Source organism: Aptenodytes forsteri, unplaced genomic scaffold (genome assembly GCF_000699145.1).
Source record: "Aptenodytes forsteri isolate BGI_AS27 unplaced genomic scaffold, ASM69914v1 Scaffold256, whole genome shotgun sequence".
Classification (NCBI taxonomy): Eukaryota; Metazoa; Chordata; class Aves; order Sphenisciformes; family Spheniscidae; genus Aptenodytes; species Aptenodytes forsteri.
In genome coordinates, this window is record NW_008795021.1 from 3,980,107 (window position 1) to 3,999,909 (window position 19,803).

A 19,803-nucleotide genomic window follows, 5' to 3' on the forward strand; every position below is an offset into this window, starting at 1 on the left:
ATCTTCTCCATAATTTTTCCAGGAACTGAGGTTAGGCTAACAGGTCTGTAGTCCCCTGGGTCTTCCTTCACGCCCTTTTTGTAAATTGGAATAACATTGGCTAGCTTTCAGTCAGCAGGGACCTGCCCAGACTCCCAAGACCTTTTTGGTGTATGATCGAGAGGGGTCCTGCTGCAATATCTGCTAGCTCCTTTAGTACTCTGGGATGAATCCCATCAGTCCCCATGGACTTGTGAACATTCAGCTGATACAGCTGGTCCCTTACAATTTCAGTGTCCACAAATGGAAAGTCACTGTTTCCCACACTTGTGGTCCTCCAACTCGGGGGACCGGGCAGCCCAAGGTCTGTCAGTGTTATTAAAGACTGAGGCAAAAAAGCATTGAATGCTTCTGCTTTTTCTTCATCCCTGTTAGTCAGATGACCATCTTTAACAAGTATTGGTCCAATGTTTTCTTTAGATCTCCTCTTGCTATTAACAAGCTTAATATTACTTTTATTACTTAAAAAAAGCATTTCTTGTTGTCTGACACAACAGTGGCCAGTTTCAACTGTAGTTGAGCTTTGGCCTTTTGTCGTCTTCCTGCATATATGAACCACAGCTTTGTAATCTTCCTGCGAAGCCTGACCTTGCTTCCCGAGATCACACAATTCTTTTTTCCTCTCGAGCTCCATGAGGAGTTCCCTGTTCAGCCAAGTTGATCTTCTGCTCCACTTGCTTGACAGTACGACACAGTAGAATTGCCTGCTCCTGTGCTTCTAAAAGGTGGTTCTTAAACTGACTAGCACTCATGGACAATGGAGTATAATTGTTCTTAAGAGCTGAATACTTTCCAAACTGTTGAATTATTATCCTGTAAACTGGAATTAGCTGACTTTTATTTGTTCTGTGTTAATCAGTACTACTTGCTTTCCTTTTAGATCAGTGTATCGTTACTCGGACGTACCTCTTTCTTCATAAATTTTGGTTCTTCAGTGCTGCCTATTACTTTGGGAACTGGGCATTCATTGCAGTAAGTACTTTGATTATAGACATCACTGAATCAAGTTATATAATTTACAGTAGCTGTCACTGAATCATTTGCATCACCACACTGCCATTGTTTCACATATATTGCCCTTGTATGCCCCTTAATTGAATAATAGTAACTTTTACTACTTATTTTAAATTTGCAGGTCTTTTTAATTGGATTAATTGTTTCATGCTGCAAAGGCAAGAAGTCAGTCATTGAAGGTGAAGTGGATGAAGATGATTCAGACATGAGTGATGATGAACTGTCTGTTTATTACCGTTGATAGCCTTTTGCATTCAAGATGGAAAAATGTAACTTAAAGTTATGTTGGAAGTCATACCCATGTGGAATTGGTATCCAAATAAGCATCCTTGCACCTGTAAAAATAGAGGAAATAAGTGTACTCACTTAAAGGGGTAAAAAACTGAATATCACTTTCTGAGTGTCACTGTTATATCAGAACAAATACTGAAGCTGGGTTTGAATAATATATAAAAATATTGTTTTACGATTAAACATATATGTAACTTTCTGATGTATAATTTGATGAACTGTTGTAACTATTTCAGAATTCATGATGCTTTTCTGTTAACTTAGGTTTTCTTAAATACTTTCATGCCTAATTTGTAGGACTTTTTTACTCATTTATTCAAGCTCATAAATAAAGCTAGCTAAAATCCTGCAAAACAGCTGGTGTAAATATTGCTAGAAAGATTTGGATGAGGTTTACACTTTCAGAAGGATGTGACTTAACTTCTGCATTAGTTTTGCTGGTGTTTCTGGGACTCCCATATAAAACTATAGCTAACAAGAGGCTGTCCTTAAAGTGTGCCAAAAACATCTACTTAAGTGGTGAGTTCCCAGTCTGTGAAGAATAAGTCACTTTCATACTGTTATCCCCACTGAGTTGCCATGGGAATTCTCAGGTAACTATGAGGTGGCTTTTGCTCTATCAAAGGACATCATTAGTGTAAATGACAATATTCAGCATTGTTGCAGTGTTTTAGTACAGTTTGCTTCTGAAACTGCCAGGTGCCTGACTTAATAATAACCAATGGAATAATTAAGATGTGATTAATTTTTAACTTATTTTTCTCTTTAATGCAAATTGTCTAGTTTGAAGTTTTCTTTCAATATTTAATGTAAATGTTGTAAACTTGTTTACAAGCCAATATGTTTATATAAACACAGTTCATAAATATTTTTGTCATTCGTGTTGTCTTTGTAAAGTAATGTTATTTTAGCTATATAGTTACTGAGCTATATTTCTAAGGCTGAAAAATATCTTCAGATATCCTTTGAGAGAGTCTGAAAGAGAAAATGTTTACAAGTACAGGTTTTTAAACTTCTAATGCTACCTGAGGGGAAATTATAGTCCATGCAAGCACATGGAAATGTAACTTAGGTAATCTTTTTATAAGAATAATTGTTAAATAATTATGGAAATGTAGGGGAATTATTAATATAGTGTCCTGCTTACATGTTTGCAAACTCTTAAAACTGACAGGTTTTTGTTCAGTTATTTCAAAAACAGTCTGTCTTCCTGCAGTGTTTCAGAACAGCAAGCTCTCAGGAAGTTCTGAATTTTAATTCGGTTTCAGTATTTGAAGAAGTCTTAGGTGAGTTGCTTAGTTAATGCATGAACACAGGGAACTGATGTTTGGACTCTTACAGGAACAAACAACACTGAAGTATTTTAACAAGTCTTCTGTGCCAACTACTCCAATAATATATGTTTATGTGGCAACCTGGAAGAATGTCTGTTGTAGCTTGATCATAAGCTGCAAATACGCAGTCAAGTCTGCTCAACTCATGGCAATCAATCTGTTTGCTACCTATGAGACATTTGAAAGGACAGAAATGTATCCAAACACTAATAGTAGGTACTGAAACTTGACTAGGCAGTCTGAGCTCCCTTTGACTAGAACTAGCTGAACACTATTTAAACATGACTGTTGAGGAAACTTGCAAGTAATTATTTATAAGTTCAAGTAACTCAAATGGAAGGTGGAACCTGATGTTGACTGTCTGGAAGCTGCATCCAGAGGATATCAAGAAGTTGGAGTATACTTTGTGGATGTCCTGGTGGAAAACTTACATGAGCTAATTTAAATAAAGTTAACTGCTCAGATGTTCTCCTTTTTGTGGGTTTTGTTCATATTTCATCTTCAGCTTTAACCAGTGATAATTATCACTTCCTTTGGCTGTATCATGTACAGGTTTGTTAATATTTCTGGGTGTAAGATTGGGCTGCAATACCTAATTTTGCAGACTTGCATCCGTTCCATCTTAGCTTCTCACTGGGGAAATCGCTGGGGAAATTGTCTGGGGAAGATTAGCAGGAAGGGGTTAGTTTCATGCCACACAGCTGCTTGCATGTTGCATGCAGGCTTTGGGGTCACTGGCCAAGATGCCTGGCCAGTCCCTAAGTGTATGTTGCTATAGGTCTCCCCTGTTTCCAGGCTCTTCTTCATTTCCAGGTTCTTCCCAATCCAGTCCTGTTTCCTGTCTAAATAGTCTATATGAAGAAATACAATGATCTGCCTTTGAATTGACGTTTTTCTCTCTTGTCTCTTTAATTGGAGGATTCAGTAAGTACCACCTCTTTAATCCAGGTGTTACCCAGATTTATAACCAGCCCATTGCTAGTTGTAGCTAGCAAGAAGCAGGCTTCTGCATGAGAGTTTAAAAGTTGTTTCAGACACTTGCTGTCATCCTCTGTCATACAAGCAGTAAATAACTGTCAGCATTCATAATCAGAATTATTTTTCACCTGCCACATCCTCACTAAAGTTTCTCAGGAGTTCAGTGAACCATTTGACTGACAAGGTTTTAAAAGACTTTTGTATGCACTAATGTAATTGTAATGAATATACACTCAAGAATTCATCTCTAATCAACACTTCACTTCATGTGATGGAAACTTGACATTTTTAACTGTACTGTGCCTTTAAAAAGAACTAGAGGTGGTTTTGAAGTTTGTGTGATGAACTCACCAACTGGATTTGTACATCAGTATCATGCAGGGAAATTTAAAGGTAGCCTGGCCTTAAAATACTTGGCTTTGATCAATACTTGCAGGAACTTTAAGAAACAGAACTTCCAGTATATTATTTCCTAGTTGTTTCTTGTGCTGTCTTCAATAAAACACTTGCAAGTAAAACAATGAATTACTTTTCTTCCACAAAGTTATCCCTGCTGTGGCAGCACTTGTAGTATGATTGAAATAGTTCACTCATTTAGCTGTTAGCTATGAAATGATAGTACAGAGTTTTCTGCAGGTTTTGGAGCAAATTTGAACTTTCCAGTTATGTTATAATAGAGTATTCTACCTTGTAAGGAAACATCTAACATCTTCAACTGAGTCTTCAGAGATCTCAATTTTCTGGACTAAAGTAACTTAAAAAGGCATCAGAATTGTTTCACTGCTTTGATTATATGAATGATATTTCAAATCCATCTCTGTACAAAACTTCTGAATAGGTATAGTGCTGTTATCAGACCTGGCTTAAGTTAGATTTGTTTTTGTTGCACTTTTCTAGTCAGCTTCTACCATGTTGGAGGCTCAAGAACATTTAGAAACTAGTGAGCCTTAAATCTTGCTGACACATCAAGCATAAACCGTGGTCACCAGGAATATGTTTATTAGAGTTCAGCAGCAACACATGCCAAATGGGTCCTCATCTTGTTGCTTGTTCTGTGGTGATTGGTGGTTTATCTAAAGTTACAAATCATAAATACAATAAAACCTGTAATAGTCTGTTTTATTTCTTAGCTGAAAGCTGGCAGTATGCAGCAGATTTCCTGCTGATTTGTCAGGAATTAGTGAAAAGCCTTTCCTAATAAAGTGTGCAAAGAAAGATCTGCTACTCTCTTTATTTTCTGCTTTGACTTCAGGAAAAGATTTCAGGGTGGACTTGAGATTTTTGGACTGAAAACAGTAATCTAGGTAGAGTGTACCTGTACCAGAGTCATGCCATGTAGAATGCTAATTTCATGCTCAAGATAATGTGACAACTTAAGCGGAAAAACTAACGAACCCTTTCAATGCTCATGTTTTCTTCTGAATAATCCATGTAGACATAACCCTTCAGATGATGTCTTCTACTGCTTAGAAATTGTATTTCTTGGGCTCACAGCTGTTTTGTTATTTGACTTTTTCAACACAAGTTCCTGAATTGGACAGTGACCTACAACAGCATTTTGAAAAACATTACCCCCTTGTAGAAACTATTATGTGGTTTATTCTAAAATACCGATAATTACTGGTATGCATAACAGTTACAGTTGAAGTGTTTTAAGAAAACTGATTAAGTGTAGAAGGTAACTTGTCTCCGTGTAAGTAAGCAGATATTCAACCCATTATGACAGCACTGAAACAGTTCTGGGTATAGATAGGGGAATAAAGCACTGCTTGTGAGAATAAGCAAAGGGAAAAGATTCATCCCTTTCTAAAATAGTCTAAAATAATTTGAAATACTCAAGCTGTAACATTTTTCAGGCTCTTAGGTTGAAGATTATAGTTCATATTGATCATACATCTTCTTAGATTAGTGTGGATCTGTTCTCTTGCAACCTTCTGCAAAGTCAGCTTTCTTGCAGATAAAGCAAAGAAATGAAACTGAGAATAACTTCTTCCCTGTAAATGTGTATTTTGACTATACTTCTCAAAAGAAACAAAAGCCTTGTTTTGATTGTGGTAAGATACAATTTTCTGTTAATAGTCTAAATTTTAAAACAAATTCTGCTTCTAAATTAAGACACTTGCTAATTCTGGATAATTAAATGCATCAAATTCTAGTGTTCTTGACCGGCTTTAGTGAGATGTGACTGTTACAGAAATTATCTGGAAGTTGGACTAATTTTAACATCCTATTCGGAGAGATTGTATGAGTGAGCACTTCAATCAAATTTACAGCTATAAGGAAGATTATGACATAAACAGACAATTTATGCACATTTAATAAAACCTTATTTATAGCTTTCTTCCAGATTCACCTCTAGGAAAAGAGTGATATATTTAGAGGGTCAGACAAAAGAATTTTGGTTTCTGGGAGGCTGATCTTAGAGGTAAGCCACACAGGTCTGGTAAATTCAGTTCTTCCTGTGTTCACCACCAGAAGGACTTGTGGGGCCTTCCCTTATAACAGCTGATTAACATTGAGTCTTAATTTTGCTTATTATTAACATACCTGCTTTTTTCCCCAGAGAAAATATGCAGGTTGCCTGTAAAACATACAACTTAAATTTTTTGAGCAATTTTGAAGAATGATGACAAAATCCTTATCGTGAGAATCCAAATATCGTGCATAAAGGTAGAGACTGAGAACGTTCAAAGCACATGTGAAGCTGAACATGTACGTAGCTCCTACTGAAATTAAAGTCTGGATATGAGGCTTTTCACCAGAATGTATCGAACTTCCTGAGAGGAAGTAAAATATAGATTGATTTAATAGCAACTCTGCTTCTGCTAAGCTGCTTGAACATAAATCATTATGTTACTGTGAGCTATATAGAGTTTGAAAATTCTCCCACATGTAGTAAGTGTATCACTTCAACTGAGAGTCAGGACAGCAATAAGACTCTTATTAATGTGAATGTCTGTGATATTTTCCTTCTCCTCAAAACTTGCAGCTTATGAACTTATTACTGTATTAAGCACTGGAAGAAATGTCCTGGGACTGAAATGTTTAATTCTGACCATTAATGTATGATTTAAAGGTATTACTTAGGTCCTAAACTTTTCTGAGTTGTACTTGTTCTTCTCTAAACTTTTAAGTTAGAAAAGTGCAAAACTGAATCCTTACTGCCTGCGAAGAAAACTGCAATTAATTGTAAAGAAAAGTGTTTTTTGTTTTGAGGTACATAGTCCTGAATGTAGAATGCTGATGGCAGGTGTGTCTGCTTTTCATGGAATATTCTTTTGGAATGGCCTAGCGAAGAAAACTGCAATTAATTGTAAAGAAAAGTGTTTTTTGTTTTGAGGTACATAGTCCTGAATGTAGAACAGCTTTTTACTTGAACCTGAAAGTTAAGTTCTTAACGATGGATGTATCTTTCTAGTGCATGGAGAAAAAACAAAATCACAACTATAAAACATGAATTCCAGAGGAATCCTCATTTTCCTAACTATGAAGCACTTTTTTTTTTTCAGAAATTGATCTCAAAGAAATAATGATAGTTTTACTAATATCCTTCACAAGAAAAATGTGTCTTAAGTTGTACCGACACTGATAAGATTATTTTAGGGTAGGATTTTCAAAAATGAGGGGTACAGCTCCTACTGAAAACCTCTGGGAGTTCAGATCCTGGGTGATCTGGAATATGCTGCTTTGTGCTTGAAGTACTTAAGGAAAATACAAAACAAACTGTTCTCCTTCCCATTCCATGAAGGAGTTAAAAAAAAAAAAAAAAAAATCCTTTTAATGAATGGAGTTGAACATGCCAGCAGTTTTTCTGTGTTTGAAAATAAATTCCTGAAAAATTAATGCTTTACTAACACAATCATCGTAGAACAGTTTTCAGGCTTAAACTAGTCATGTCCCCAGTACTGATAGGGAGCAGAAGGGTATTGTCAGAAGCTGGACTGCATCTTTCCTGAACTAGCTTTGAGCATAGTGTTGGGAGACTTAATGATAGAACAAGTTTTTTGTAGATAGTATTTTTAATATGTGACTCTCAGCCCTGTGCTATTTAAAGCCAGTCCAAACGCTACCTGACAATATGCTGGAAGATGCTGACTCCTCTAGGAAGAGAGTGTGTTTGAAGAAGCAATTTTTCATAGACAAGACAAAGGTTGAGAGAAAAGACTCTTCCATGTGCTAGATCCACAGAAGAACTTACAGCTTGCGCTGCAGAGCTCAGCGCTACCTAAACTTTAGACAATGTGGTATCTGAAAGTTAGATGCTGCTTCACTCTAGGCTAATTCTCATTGTAGGGAGAGTTAATGCTGCAGGGTGGTGTATGCAAAACTAGCATATTAAGAAAGAAGCTTGCTGGTTACAGATGTGCAGGACCTAAACCTGGTGTTTAGGTTCCTAAGTTTTGATCTATAAAGAGGCTTTCGTTGCTGATGGGGAATCAGATTTCTCCTGATGAGTTAAATCTCAAGAGCTATAGCACCTATCCGGGAATGTGGCTTTGCATCTTCCATAGGCAACAAATGAACTTCATTTGGTGAAAGCGGGGTGGGGGCTGAACCTAGATTTTTAGACCTGGCTTTTGAATTCTTTGCATTCATAGCAAAGGTTGGTTAAAAGATGTGAGCAGAACTTAGTCTGAGCAAGTCCTATCTAAATCCCGAGCCATCTAATTTTAAACAAACTAATCCCAGGTATTTTTAAACTACTAATGCATGATTTAGGTTACAAGGCTTCCTAGATATCTGTAATTAAGGTCCCTTGTATGTTCACAGATGTCCTTCTCTGCCGATGTGCCTAACATCTGACTTGTACTGTTTGAAACACAGCTGGGACTACCCACTTCATGCAGGCAACCAGCTGGCTGCAATACCTGCCATAGGTAGGCAGATCATGACACTATCCTCAATTTGAATGGAACAAACTTTTGTTTTCACACCTGGAGAAGAATCCTCATCACCACGCTTTGAGGGAGCACTCAATACCTCTGCTGTTGAACTTGATGTGTTGGAGGCTTCTAAACATCTGTTGACATCAAAGAGAAAAGCAGAAGAACTAGCTTCTATAACCAATTGCGCTGCAGTGTGTCCACAAGCCAAGAGTGGTGGTGGTGGTGTTCTGACTAGAGGGTGGTGCGCCTGCCTGGAAGCAAATTATAATTTTTGTGGCCTTGGAGGTATTCCAAGAGTGGCTAGATCTGTCCTACAGGCTTCAGCAAAGGTGCATTGTAACATAAACAAGCAAAAGAGCACTCATTCATCCCTCATCCTGCCATGTTGCCCTACTAAACAACAGATTTATCATGCTGTGGAACCAGTGCTACCCATGTGATGTGTGTGGAACCAGCATTGATGTGCAAGACTTGCTGAGAAGACAAATGGTGCCAGCTCTAAGTGGTAACAGTAGAAATCCGCATCCCACCAACAGGGATGCTGCCTTTTTTCAAAGATGAAGCACATTTACTTTTGCTTTAGAAGGAGCTTAAGATCAGCATCCTAACAAGCTGGCATCCTCCTACAGTGAAGCGAGGAGCTGTTTTAATGCCTTTCAACTGTTTCCACGGATTTCCGGTGCCACTGCAGAAGTCATGTGAGGATGGTTCTGTCTCATCCTCTTAGCTATGTGTGAACAGTCCTTGTTTTGACAGGCTTGCTGGATGTGTCTTCACAGTTCCCAGTAAGGCTCCCAGGTCCCCTGCCAAAGACACAGTGATAAGTACGTCATTCAGACTTGGCAAATGTACGATTGGGCTGGATGAGTAATGTGGAGAAGGGCTGCTCTTCACATATGTGAATTTCTGTCTTAAGGAATGTACTCTAAATAGAAACGCTTCCATGTTAGTGTCTTGTTTTAGGCTAGTGCCTGAACAAATCTTTGTAGCAGCAACTCTGGGTTGTCTGATATGATGGGGATGTTTTGAACTGAAGAGCTCATCTCATAAAAAATACTAGCATATCAGTCCTGATAGTGTTACTTTTAATCTTACTCCATCTGTTTCTGAAGGTTCTTATGTAGATTTACCTATTCATCTTAAACATAAGACTTAACTCATTGTTCTCCAATGACAATTTTTTAGGCTTTGTGGTTTTGGCTTTGTTTTTCAACTTATTTTTTAAAATGCTTTTTCAGGGTTGTCATCCAGTCCTGTGGGCAAATGATCTCCAAGTGCTTTGAGGAATCCACTCATTTTGTTACAATAACGTTGCAAAATTTATCCTCAAGTAGTGTGGGAGTTGCATTTAAGTAATCCGGTTGTCTAGCTGAGTTCTCTGAAGTCACGATCCTCTCATGGATAAAAAACTACATGCTCTTGCTGTACCCAGTGCCCCATTGTTGCTCTCTGACATGGGTGTATTGTCTGGACTCTTCCCAAAACTGTTCGGTGATTCTTTTGCAAATCCTCAGCTCTTTAACTGCAAAGATTATGCTGCTAGTTGGCAGATGTACTTTATTTCCCATACATTTTATCACAGCTCATACAGCATCGTTATTTTTTTTTTAAATATGCCACTACTCCCAAAACAGTAATGCTCCTGTGTGAGCAATTGCAGTTATAAAACTTTATGTATTGGACTTGACTATTAAATTGCATGCTGGATGAGAGCTATTCTCCACACTGTAATGGATTCAGCTAGCTCCTCTTGTTCCTGCTGTTTTGAAGAGGATCCTGCTCTGTAGTCACCTACAGTGGGCTGTCATCAATATGAAGAAAAAAACCCAAAAAGCTATCTAGTGTGCTGCAGTGGGGAGTTTGGCAGAGTATCTCTGAAGTTGCCCAGCCCCAGCAAGCCATATCCAGTTTTTAACTATCCTTAAAGCACTTCTAGTTGTTTGTTTGCTGTTGTGTTAGTCTCTCTTAAGAGCTAGTAATGAGTCATATTGTTTGCATTTTATATGTTCATATGATTAGTTCTTAGTTACGAAAAAGGCTCTTCTACAGCAATGATGTATGTTTGATTTTAAAAAGTTTCTAGGGTGGAAACTTGCCCCGAAGTAGTAAGATGACTTTTGTTATGGCTCATCTTGCCCCAGAGATAGGAATGTTAAGCGTAGTTGACATAATGTGGACACTTCTGTAACATTTTATTAATGTATAGTTTGATGTAAAACTATAGTTTAGTATAAATTATTTTGTGTTTAAGCATACTTTGAGTTATCAGAACAGAAAGTTATCAAAAACAGGGAGTTCTTCTCACTCTTGAATCAGATATTATATTTTTTTAGCCAGAGAAATTAAAAAAATCTTTATGAAAGTGAAACAGTGCCTATTTAAATTAAGAACAATCACATTGTCCATTAGGTAAGGAAGGAGTAAGATGAGGATGAAACTCAGTCATGCTGAACTGCTTTAACAGCTTGCTGTTAAAAGGGACAGTTTTGCTCCCTTTCCCTGCCCCTTTCTGCATATTCCTGCTGCATTTAGTGCTTACCTAATCTGTTTGTGAAGTGATTCAGTTTGCTACTGTAATAGCAGAAGTAAACAGACTAGGAGGTGCAAAGGAGGGGGAAGACTTGCATGACTGGAGTGGGGGGAATGAGCTGCGGAAGGATTGTGACTGGCCTTCTCAGGACAGCCAACAAGTTGCTCATAAGATCACATCAGAAGTCTCTGGAAGAAAGACTGTCCATCCTTGGAAGACTCCAGAAAGATGTCTGTAAGAACTAACGTGCTCTGCCACGTGAGGAAGGAGGTGCCTGTCAGGGCTGCAGACTCGGATATGAAGGTGGATATGATGCTGGCTTAGCCACCCTGGAGGACACATCTAGCTAAGGGAAACCTTTCTGATTAGTCTTAGGCTGCGGTGAAGCTGTGTCCTAGGGAAGTCGGATCACCAAGGGCTCCTTCTTTTCTGATCTCTTCCCTTTTTCTACCTCTGGCTCTTACCATGCCCTAATTTATTTAATCTTGACTTCTGAACTGGCAGTATGTGGTGTCTTCTTTTTTTTAAATAAAAAAAAAATTTTTGAATGTTTTACTGTAGTATGACTTCAATTAAATGTGCTCTAAACGGCAAGTTGACAATGTGACATTTTTCACAAAGGTGCAGATCTCTGGTATGCCTTAGCAATGTCTAGCTCCCTTGCACGTGGCCAGAGTATCCAAAGGGCAACAGACTTGCACGGACTAGAGAACAGCTGTCACCTGCAGGGAGAGAAGCCAAGCTTTTTTGACAGGTGGCCACAAAAGAGTTCTTGGACTGTGCTGAGGCATTGCAGTGCACGCTTGCTCCTTGAGGGTCCATGAGGAGCTGATCAGAGATGAGGCGGCTTGTCATCACCTGCCTGTTCCTTAGCAAGTAAGTGCATTTGCACTGCTTGAGCAGGTGAGCTTACCAGCTAGCTATGGAGTAAGCCGGCCTGAATTTCATGCCCCAAGGAGGAGCCCCGAATCATCTTTGAGACAAAGGTGAAAGGGAAGGGCTTTAATTACAGTAAAAGGTAATCACATAAACGTCAGTAAGAAAACAAGGAAGGACACCTCTGCGACTCAGGGTGGGTTTCAACATGCATTGCTAAGACCACAGAGGACATACTATGTTTTTGTTGTGCCAGTCTTCACTGAAAGGGTCACATGACTGACTCCTGTTGGCTGGTGGCTGAAAGATTTAATCTGGTGATGAAATGGTAAAATGTAGCTTTGAATAAAGATGGGACAGATTAAGAGGGTACTTCAGTAAGATACTTTAAGATGGGTTAAGCCTGTTGAAATTTATCCTAAGATAAAACACTCCTCCCTGGTTCTCCAAAAAAAAAAAAAAAAAAGGAAAAAAAGGCTGATGAGATGTCAGACCCTCTCAGTTATTTTGGGGAATTCAGTGATGATGTGTCAGAACACTGGGGAAAAAAGAGCAAGTCTAGCGTTTCTTTCACTTGGAGAGCTGAAAGTAGTAGTCAGAAAAATCTAGCCCAGTCAGCTTCCAAGAAAAATAGTTGAATAACTGGTAAGTACCTGGAAGCTTGCCAGCAGAAAAGAAATAATTAATAATTGATAGAGATTTACTGAAATCAATTTTCTACCCTGAGAAAAGGTATGGGCAGAGAAGGAAGTTCTGGCTTTAAAAAGCATTTTGACAGTCCTGATGGCATTCTGAAAAGCGATCTTGGGAAACGTACTAGTGGGTAAATGCAACAGTGATTGGAGAACTGCACTCAGCAGATATTAACTGATCTTTAATAAACTAGGAAAAATGTGCCAAGTTGGGTATTGCTGTCTGTCCCAGATCCAGTGTTATACAATAGTAATATTATGGATGGACCTGGATGATGGAATGGAGGGTAGATTTGATAAACTTGCAAATAGTTTAAGTCTGGGGAGGAGTGCAAACATTGTAGAATAAAAGAATAAAATTTAAAATCCTCTGATAAATGACAGGAATTGGGTGATGTTATTAGGCAGAAACCAATATGAAGAACAAGTGGCTACCAGTTCTGATTTAGAAAAGGCTCTGGAAATTATGGTGCGTTACAAGCTGAACAAGTAGGACTTGTGGCTACTATCTTTTTAGTCCCTTAACAAGTTGATGGGAGCACATAAATGAGTAACTGACTTGCAATAACTGTGAAATCATTGTTCCACTTAACAATCTTAAGCCTTGACCTGGAATACTTCCAGCTGTTCTGGGTACTGCATTTCAGAAACACGTAAGCAAATGGGAGAAAATTCTCGGGAGGGTAACAGGAATGATTAGTTGTCAAAATATGATTTACAGGGACAGGCTGGATGAACTTCTGGGAAAACAATTCTGATAGCAAGAACAGTGAAGTATTGGAACTTGTTATTTAGGAAAGTTATGGCGTCTGTCATGAGACCTGTGTCTAGCCTGTTCTTAAGCATCTGTTTGAAGGAAAGTGCCTGTCTTTACCGTGTCAAGGACCTGCAAGATCCTGCATTATGCTTCCAAATGTTTAGTCTGCTAGAGAAAGGCTTGCAGTCATGCTAACCAGCACATATTAGAGCCCATGTCCCTACTTAACATCTGTCTTGTGAAAGCCTCTTGTTGGTGGACGATGCTTCTAACCTGCTAGTCAAGATTTTCTGGTAATCTATCTGTTACTTCCTACAGGTAAGAGTCAGTGAGAAGGAGATTGGAGGCAGAGGTGTGGACCATATTTTATAGCATGATCATATTTCCATGTTGATTTAAAGTAGTTATAGGTCTTCCAGGTTATTGGTGTTGCAGAGGCTGAATTCACACTATAGAAAAGTGGCCCACCTGAAGTTAATTCCCCATTAAAAAAAAAACACCAAAAAACCACAAAAACCCAAACCAAAACAGTGTAGAAGAAAATACAACTGATTTGATGACTTATTCTCGGCAGGTTAAACATATGTCTAGCTGCCTGTGCATCATTTACAAGTAAGCTTGCTTATATGTTCCAGCCTTTTCTTGGGAATTGAATTTAAGGTATCTTATGATTTTTTGGCTCTGTCGTACCCTTATGAAAGGCAGATAATGATCTTTTCCAGCTTTTCTGGAATTTCTTCTCTTCGTGACCCTGATCTTCATCAGTTCTAATATATAAGAATAGCTAAAGCACACAAGAATACCTCTGGTGGGTCAGACCAAACATCTGTCTGGTCCAGAATCCTGAAAGCTGAGGGAAAGAGACAAAAATACAGCAATGATTTGGAAGGATGTGTTGGAAAATATCACCACACATCTTCTCAATATCTGGTGGTTCACTGGGGCCCTGCCTTTGCTCTCCGTTTCCAGTCAGAATTCTTGCCTTGTTTGTCTTTTCACTCTCTTTGCTCTTCCTCTTGTGACTGTCATATGTATGGAAAATTCTTTGCGATTATTAGCAAGGAACAACATCAATGTTATTTTGCCCTGGACTTTCTCACTTGACTCTCGTACACTTAGTAACTTGAACTCATTTTCATTTCATGTGTTGCTTTTTTCAAATTGTAAGCTGCTGAACACATCATGAGTTCTTGTCCTTTACCTGCTCAAAGATTCTTTTTCTGTGCTCTTATTATCATTCTTTAAGAATTGGAAAATCTATCTTTTCCCCCACTGTAAGCTTATCCTTTTCTCCCAGCTATCCTAGTTAGCAAATCTGTTTTGAAGACTACATTCTTAAAATCTGTGCTCCTCCTTCTTTGCCTAACTAAAGATGCATTAGCAGTATCATTCCATAACCACTTCCGTACAAGTTTGCCTCTTACACACCTTTTCAGCTAATGTTTTTCCAATTTATGTGACTCCACTATAGGAAAATCTTCCTCTTTTTGTTTTTTCCAACTTGGAAGAGGTGGTCTGCTATTTTTTACTCTAAGACATTGAAGAATAATCTGTACTCTGTTGTACTTGTTTCCACAACAGAGTTCTAGGTACTAATTTATCACTAGGTTGAGCACTTCAGAATATTTCAATAGGTATTAAAAAAAAAAAAAAAATCCTTATTCCTCTCCCCTGCCTGGTTTGGTGCTCTAGGGTAGTCCCTACACCATGATGGAGGACTTGCTTTTTTTCTTTTCCTCCCCTGCACCTCCCTTTTGGGGTGCACCTTTTATTGGCTTGGACTCAATGCCAGTCCAATGTAGCCATATGGTATTTGGTTGGTTTACAGCCTGGACAGAGAAGTGTTATTATAACCTCATCTACTGTTTAGATATGAGTAATAGTAACTGGAGAAAAAGATGTGTGTCAATTGGGTATGACAGTAGGTGAAGTCCTCACCTGGAAGATTTAGGTTTGGATTTCCTTTTGGTCTTATTTAAACCATACCCTTGTCCTCAGATATCCCAGTTGTGTGTTCTGTCTTTCAGGCTGGTGGCAGCCTAAGCCAGAGTTTCAGCGTCTGCTATCTGAAGTTGTTCTACCCTATTAAAATAAATAGTTACTAAAGGAGGGGTTTACGCCTGCCTCTTTTGGTGGTGCCTCTGGCCACTTATAGCGAATGTCATTCTTTCTAGCCTAGCTGTAGTGGGCTGACTATGGCCAGCAACTAAGCACCTACCCAGTTGCTCTTTTACTCCAAATCTGTGTACCCAAGCAAAGCAAAATAAGGAATTTATTCACGACTTCCCTTCAGCAGGCAGATGTTCAGCTGCTTCCTGGACAGTGGAGCTTCATCATGTGTAACGGTTACTTGGGAAGACAAATGCCATAACCGTGAACGTCCTCCCTGCCGCCTCCTCTCCCTGAGTTTTTATTGTTGAGCACAACATCATACGGTATGGAATGTCCCTTTGGTTAGTGAGGGTCAGCTGTCCCAGTTGTCCCCTCCCAGATTATTGCCCGCTCCCAGCCTACTCACTGGGGAGCAGCATGAGAAACGGAGATAGTCTTGATGCTGTGCAAGCACTGCTCAGTAATAGCCAAAACATTGGGGTGCTATTAATGCTGTTTTAGTCACAAATCTAAAACACAGCATCACCCTGGCTGCTATGAAGAAAGTTAACTCCATCCCAGCCAGACTCAGTACACTAATGAGTACTTAAATGGATTCTTTTCTTCTGCCTTAGTTGCCACCTGTGTTAGTTCTGTGTAGCTCATTGTTGCCTGTGAATATCACGCGGTTGTGCCTGTTTCTGTGCATGTTTTGTGTGGAGACTATGGGCATTTTGTAAGGGGTTGAAGATTCCTCTAAGTGGTTAAATACCTAAAAAATTCTGTATTACCATCCTTAAACAAAAATGAAGCTATAAAGAAAGTATGAAAGAAGAACGGAGTACCATTTTCTATTACTTCAAATCAGGCTTTGACTATATTTTCTTCCTAATTTCTGTCAGCATCAAATTCCCTCCAAGATTCACAAGCACATCCCTGAAGTTTCCGTTCCAATCTGATTTTTACTGAACTCTATTGAAGGAGTTCAGATCAGCTGCTTCTATAGCAAAACTAACTCTGTTTCAATCTTTATTTATGAACCAAAAGACGGAGTCCTCCTCTTTTGACAGTCTGCATTAGTGAGTACTGTGATTCAGTTAAGAGTAGATCTATGGAACAAATCTCTTGGTGTGAAGAGCCTTGTGTCAGTGCTATGTGCATTTTGGAAGGGTTTATTTGAAGTAGCTCTGATCTTGCAGACTGTTTATGGTTGGAGTTCATGAGGTTCACTCTGGATGTGCATCTTCTGGTTTTGTTTCATTCAAAAAAACCTGTTTGTACACACTAAGAGTGCTCTGCACTGTGAATTGATGATAAAAATAAGTTGTTAATTTCTGAGAGGTCTGATACCTGTGAAAGACCTAAAGGGACTGGTGTTGATGCAAATATATTGACCTGGCTGGCAATAGAACATAGTGTGCAATGTCTGTGTGATAAAACTTGTGCTGGCAATAAAACATCCTTTGGCTGTTTCACCTGTGGGGTGAAACAGTGTTTGACCTGGTCTGAACAGCTCTGGGATCAGGCTCCAACAATCCATAGGGCTTAAAAGCACCCTTTAGCTGTTTCGTTAGCTTTCTGTATCTAACGTTTTGCTTCATGGTGTCTTACTGCCAACAGGAGGGACAAAAATGCTTCTCCCTTCAGCCCTGAGCAGTTACGCTGTAGTGCCGAGTTTGGAGAACTGCCCAGGAAGCGGTACGCTGGGGAAAGCCCTCGGACCAAGGAAAGAACTGGCCCCTTTGTCTGCTGTATCCTGCCTGAATTCATTTATTACCTCATGATGGTGATGCATATACTTTCTCTTTTGCCCCAGGTTGTACGTGGTTAAAATCTTTTTACGTGTCTTAATGAAAGTGTGTCAGCTTCTGAAATTGTTTCCCACGGGCACCCTGAGCTTTCAGGAAGAAATGATATGTTGTATATGCCCTTGACCTTGGCACTTCTCATGGATGCCTTCCTTGACCCTAGCCAGAAAGCAGGCAGCTGTGTGTCCCATTCTTAAGTCACTATCCCTATTTGCTTTGCAAGGAGCCGAAGTACGTAATTCAACCCCATGTAAATCTGCACTTTATACTTGGTGCTGGAAAGCTTGAATATCATGACTTAAATCTCTGGACCGCACCATTAAGAATTTTACTGGTTTGTGAAGAAACAGATGAGTGGCCACGTCCTTTTGTTGCAGCTCACAGCACTCTAATTTCAGAGCATCGTTTACTGGCGGGTCAGAATCAACAATGCAGAAATTAAATACCAGAAAAAACGCAGCCCGCTTTGCCGTGGCAGCCTGACCACCCCCTTGTCTCAAGTGCTGCTGGGTGCTGCAGAACAATTTAACTCTTTATTCTGAGTTGCTGAAGCTATGAGGGATGAAAAACAGTAGTTGTCATACTTTCTTCTATTTGTATTGAATTTCATTACTGCAAATGTAGATTCAACTGTACGTTTCAAAGCCATGGTTTATACACAGCATTTTATAAGTTCTGTTCCTTGAGCCTTTTGAAGTATTTGTGCGGGATGACTAATAACATTCTCATTAAATCTTCTTTTTCATTCTGTGAAGATCCTCTCTGAAGGCTGGTATTATTTGCTTTGTTTGAATGGGTGTTACTGCTAAAATTTTTGCACTCTTAGGTGAAATACATTATACTGAAAAAATGTCAAACGTGCTCAATTCCTGTTACCATAGGAATTCATGAGCAGCAGAAGACTATTTTATAATTTTAACAAACTTTCATTTCTTCTTGGAATCCCATTTTATTGAAATAGGTAACAAGATAATGTTTTGATTCCAGAAAATATTGACTGAAGGGTCTGGACAACAGGCCAGCCTCATTTCTCTTAAAAAGTGGTAATGACAATACAAAATTATCACTATGGGAAGAGAAAATAAGCCTGGCTTTTGTGTCTCCTGAGTCTCAGTGCTTTTCCTGAAGGCTCTGGTCTGATTCAAAGATTCACAGTGATCTTAAAACGTCATGCAGCATCATTCTACACACAACTCGTGGGAATGTGCTGCAAATGAAATGCAACTCCCATCAGCTGTTTCTGTTCTAGTTTAGAGATGCAAAAGTGAACCCCAGCTCCTCCTCATAGAACTTGGAAATAAAATGTGCTTGAGCTCATGTGTATGTACACTGGGTTTTGGACAGGGCTTTGAAGTAGGAAGACAGTGGAATAATTGTATTTCATAGTCTATTTCAAATCAGTTTGGGAAGGGATGTTGTATATTACAAGACAACAAATCATCAGAACATCTGTAATTTAAGATTGTTTTCCTTGACCATGTAACTGGAAAATAGCATAGCAATTTCACTGGCCAAAAAGCTTCAGTCTTCAAAAGGAGAAAGACAAAAATCCCAGTATTTGAAAAAGAGTACAGGAAAATTTTAAAATAAACACTAATGATTGAAGTGGCCACATGGCTGAAGGGCCACGAAGATGATGAAGGGACTGGAACACCTTTCATATGAGGAAGGGCTGAGAGAGCTGGCACTGTTCAGCTTGGAGAAAGAGAAGGCTCAGGGGGGATCTCATCAAGGTATAGAAATACCTGAAGGGAGGATGCAGAGAAGACAAAACCAGGCTCTTTTCAGTGGTGCCCAGTGACAGGACCAGAGGCAATGGGCACAAACTGAAATACAGGAGGTTTCCTCTGAACATCAGGGAACACTGTTTCACTGTGAGGGTGACTGAGCACTGACACAGCTTGCCCAGGGAGGTTGTGGAGTCTTCCTCCTTGGAGATACTCAAGAGTCATCTGGACATGGTCCTGGGCAACTGGCTTGAGGTGGCCCTGCTTGAGCGAGGGTGTTGGACCAGATGAACTCCAGAGGTCCCTTTCTACCTCAGTCATTCTGTGAAAATCAGTCCACAACTGCTATAATCCACAAACCTATTTCACAGAAAATTACTATTATTTTCATATGTCCCACCCTTTTCTGCTTAGCAGTAATGATCTTGAAAGTTCCTCCTTTCTTTTCTCTGCTCACATTCTCTGTCAGTTCTCACTTTGGGCTTGATTCATCATCTGGCCAGTCTCATGTTTTACCCTCTACTTGAGATAAATGGTGTCCTTAGGTGCTAATGTCTTCATGCTCAATGTCAATCCTTCCTTAGTGACCTTGCTGAAATAAGTGAGGAACCCATGGCTAGCTGTCAAGTGCTCATGACAAGTGCCTTTATGCTTGTATGTGTGCATATATATACATTAATATGTGTACACACACACATATATGTATTCCTGTATATCTTAGCTGCTATAAATGCTTACATGCTGACCCAAATGCCCCCACAGCCTTCCTGTCCCCATCTC

At 39.2% G+C, this 19,803-nt stretch overlaps 1 protein-coding gene across 1 annotated transcript in view; it reads left to right on the forward strand.

Moving 5' to 3' along the window:
- The window catches only part of LMBRD1 (LMBR1 domain containing 1), an 88,030-nt gene extending 84,897 nt beyond the window's left edge, over positions 1-3,133 (forward strand). Inside the window, exons 16-17 of the mRNA XM_009275804.2 lie at positions 920-1,011; positions 1,175-3,133. Coding sequence (XP_009274079.1) covers positions 920-1,011; positions 1,175-1,294 — 212 coding nt within the window. The 3' untranslated portion in view covers positions 1,295-3,133. The remainder of the gene's footprint in view (positions 1-919; positions 1,012-1,174) is intronic.
- Positions 3,134-19,803: the final 16,670 nt, after the last annotated feature.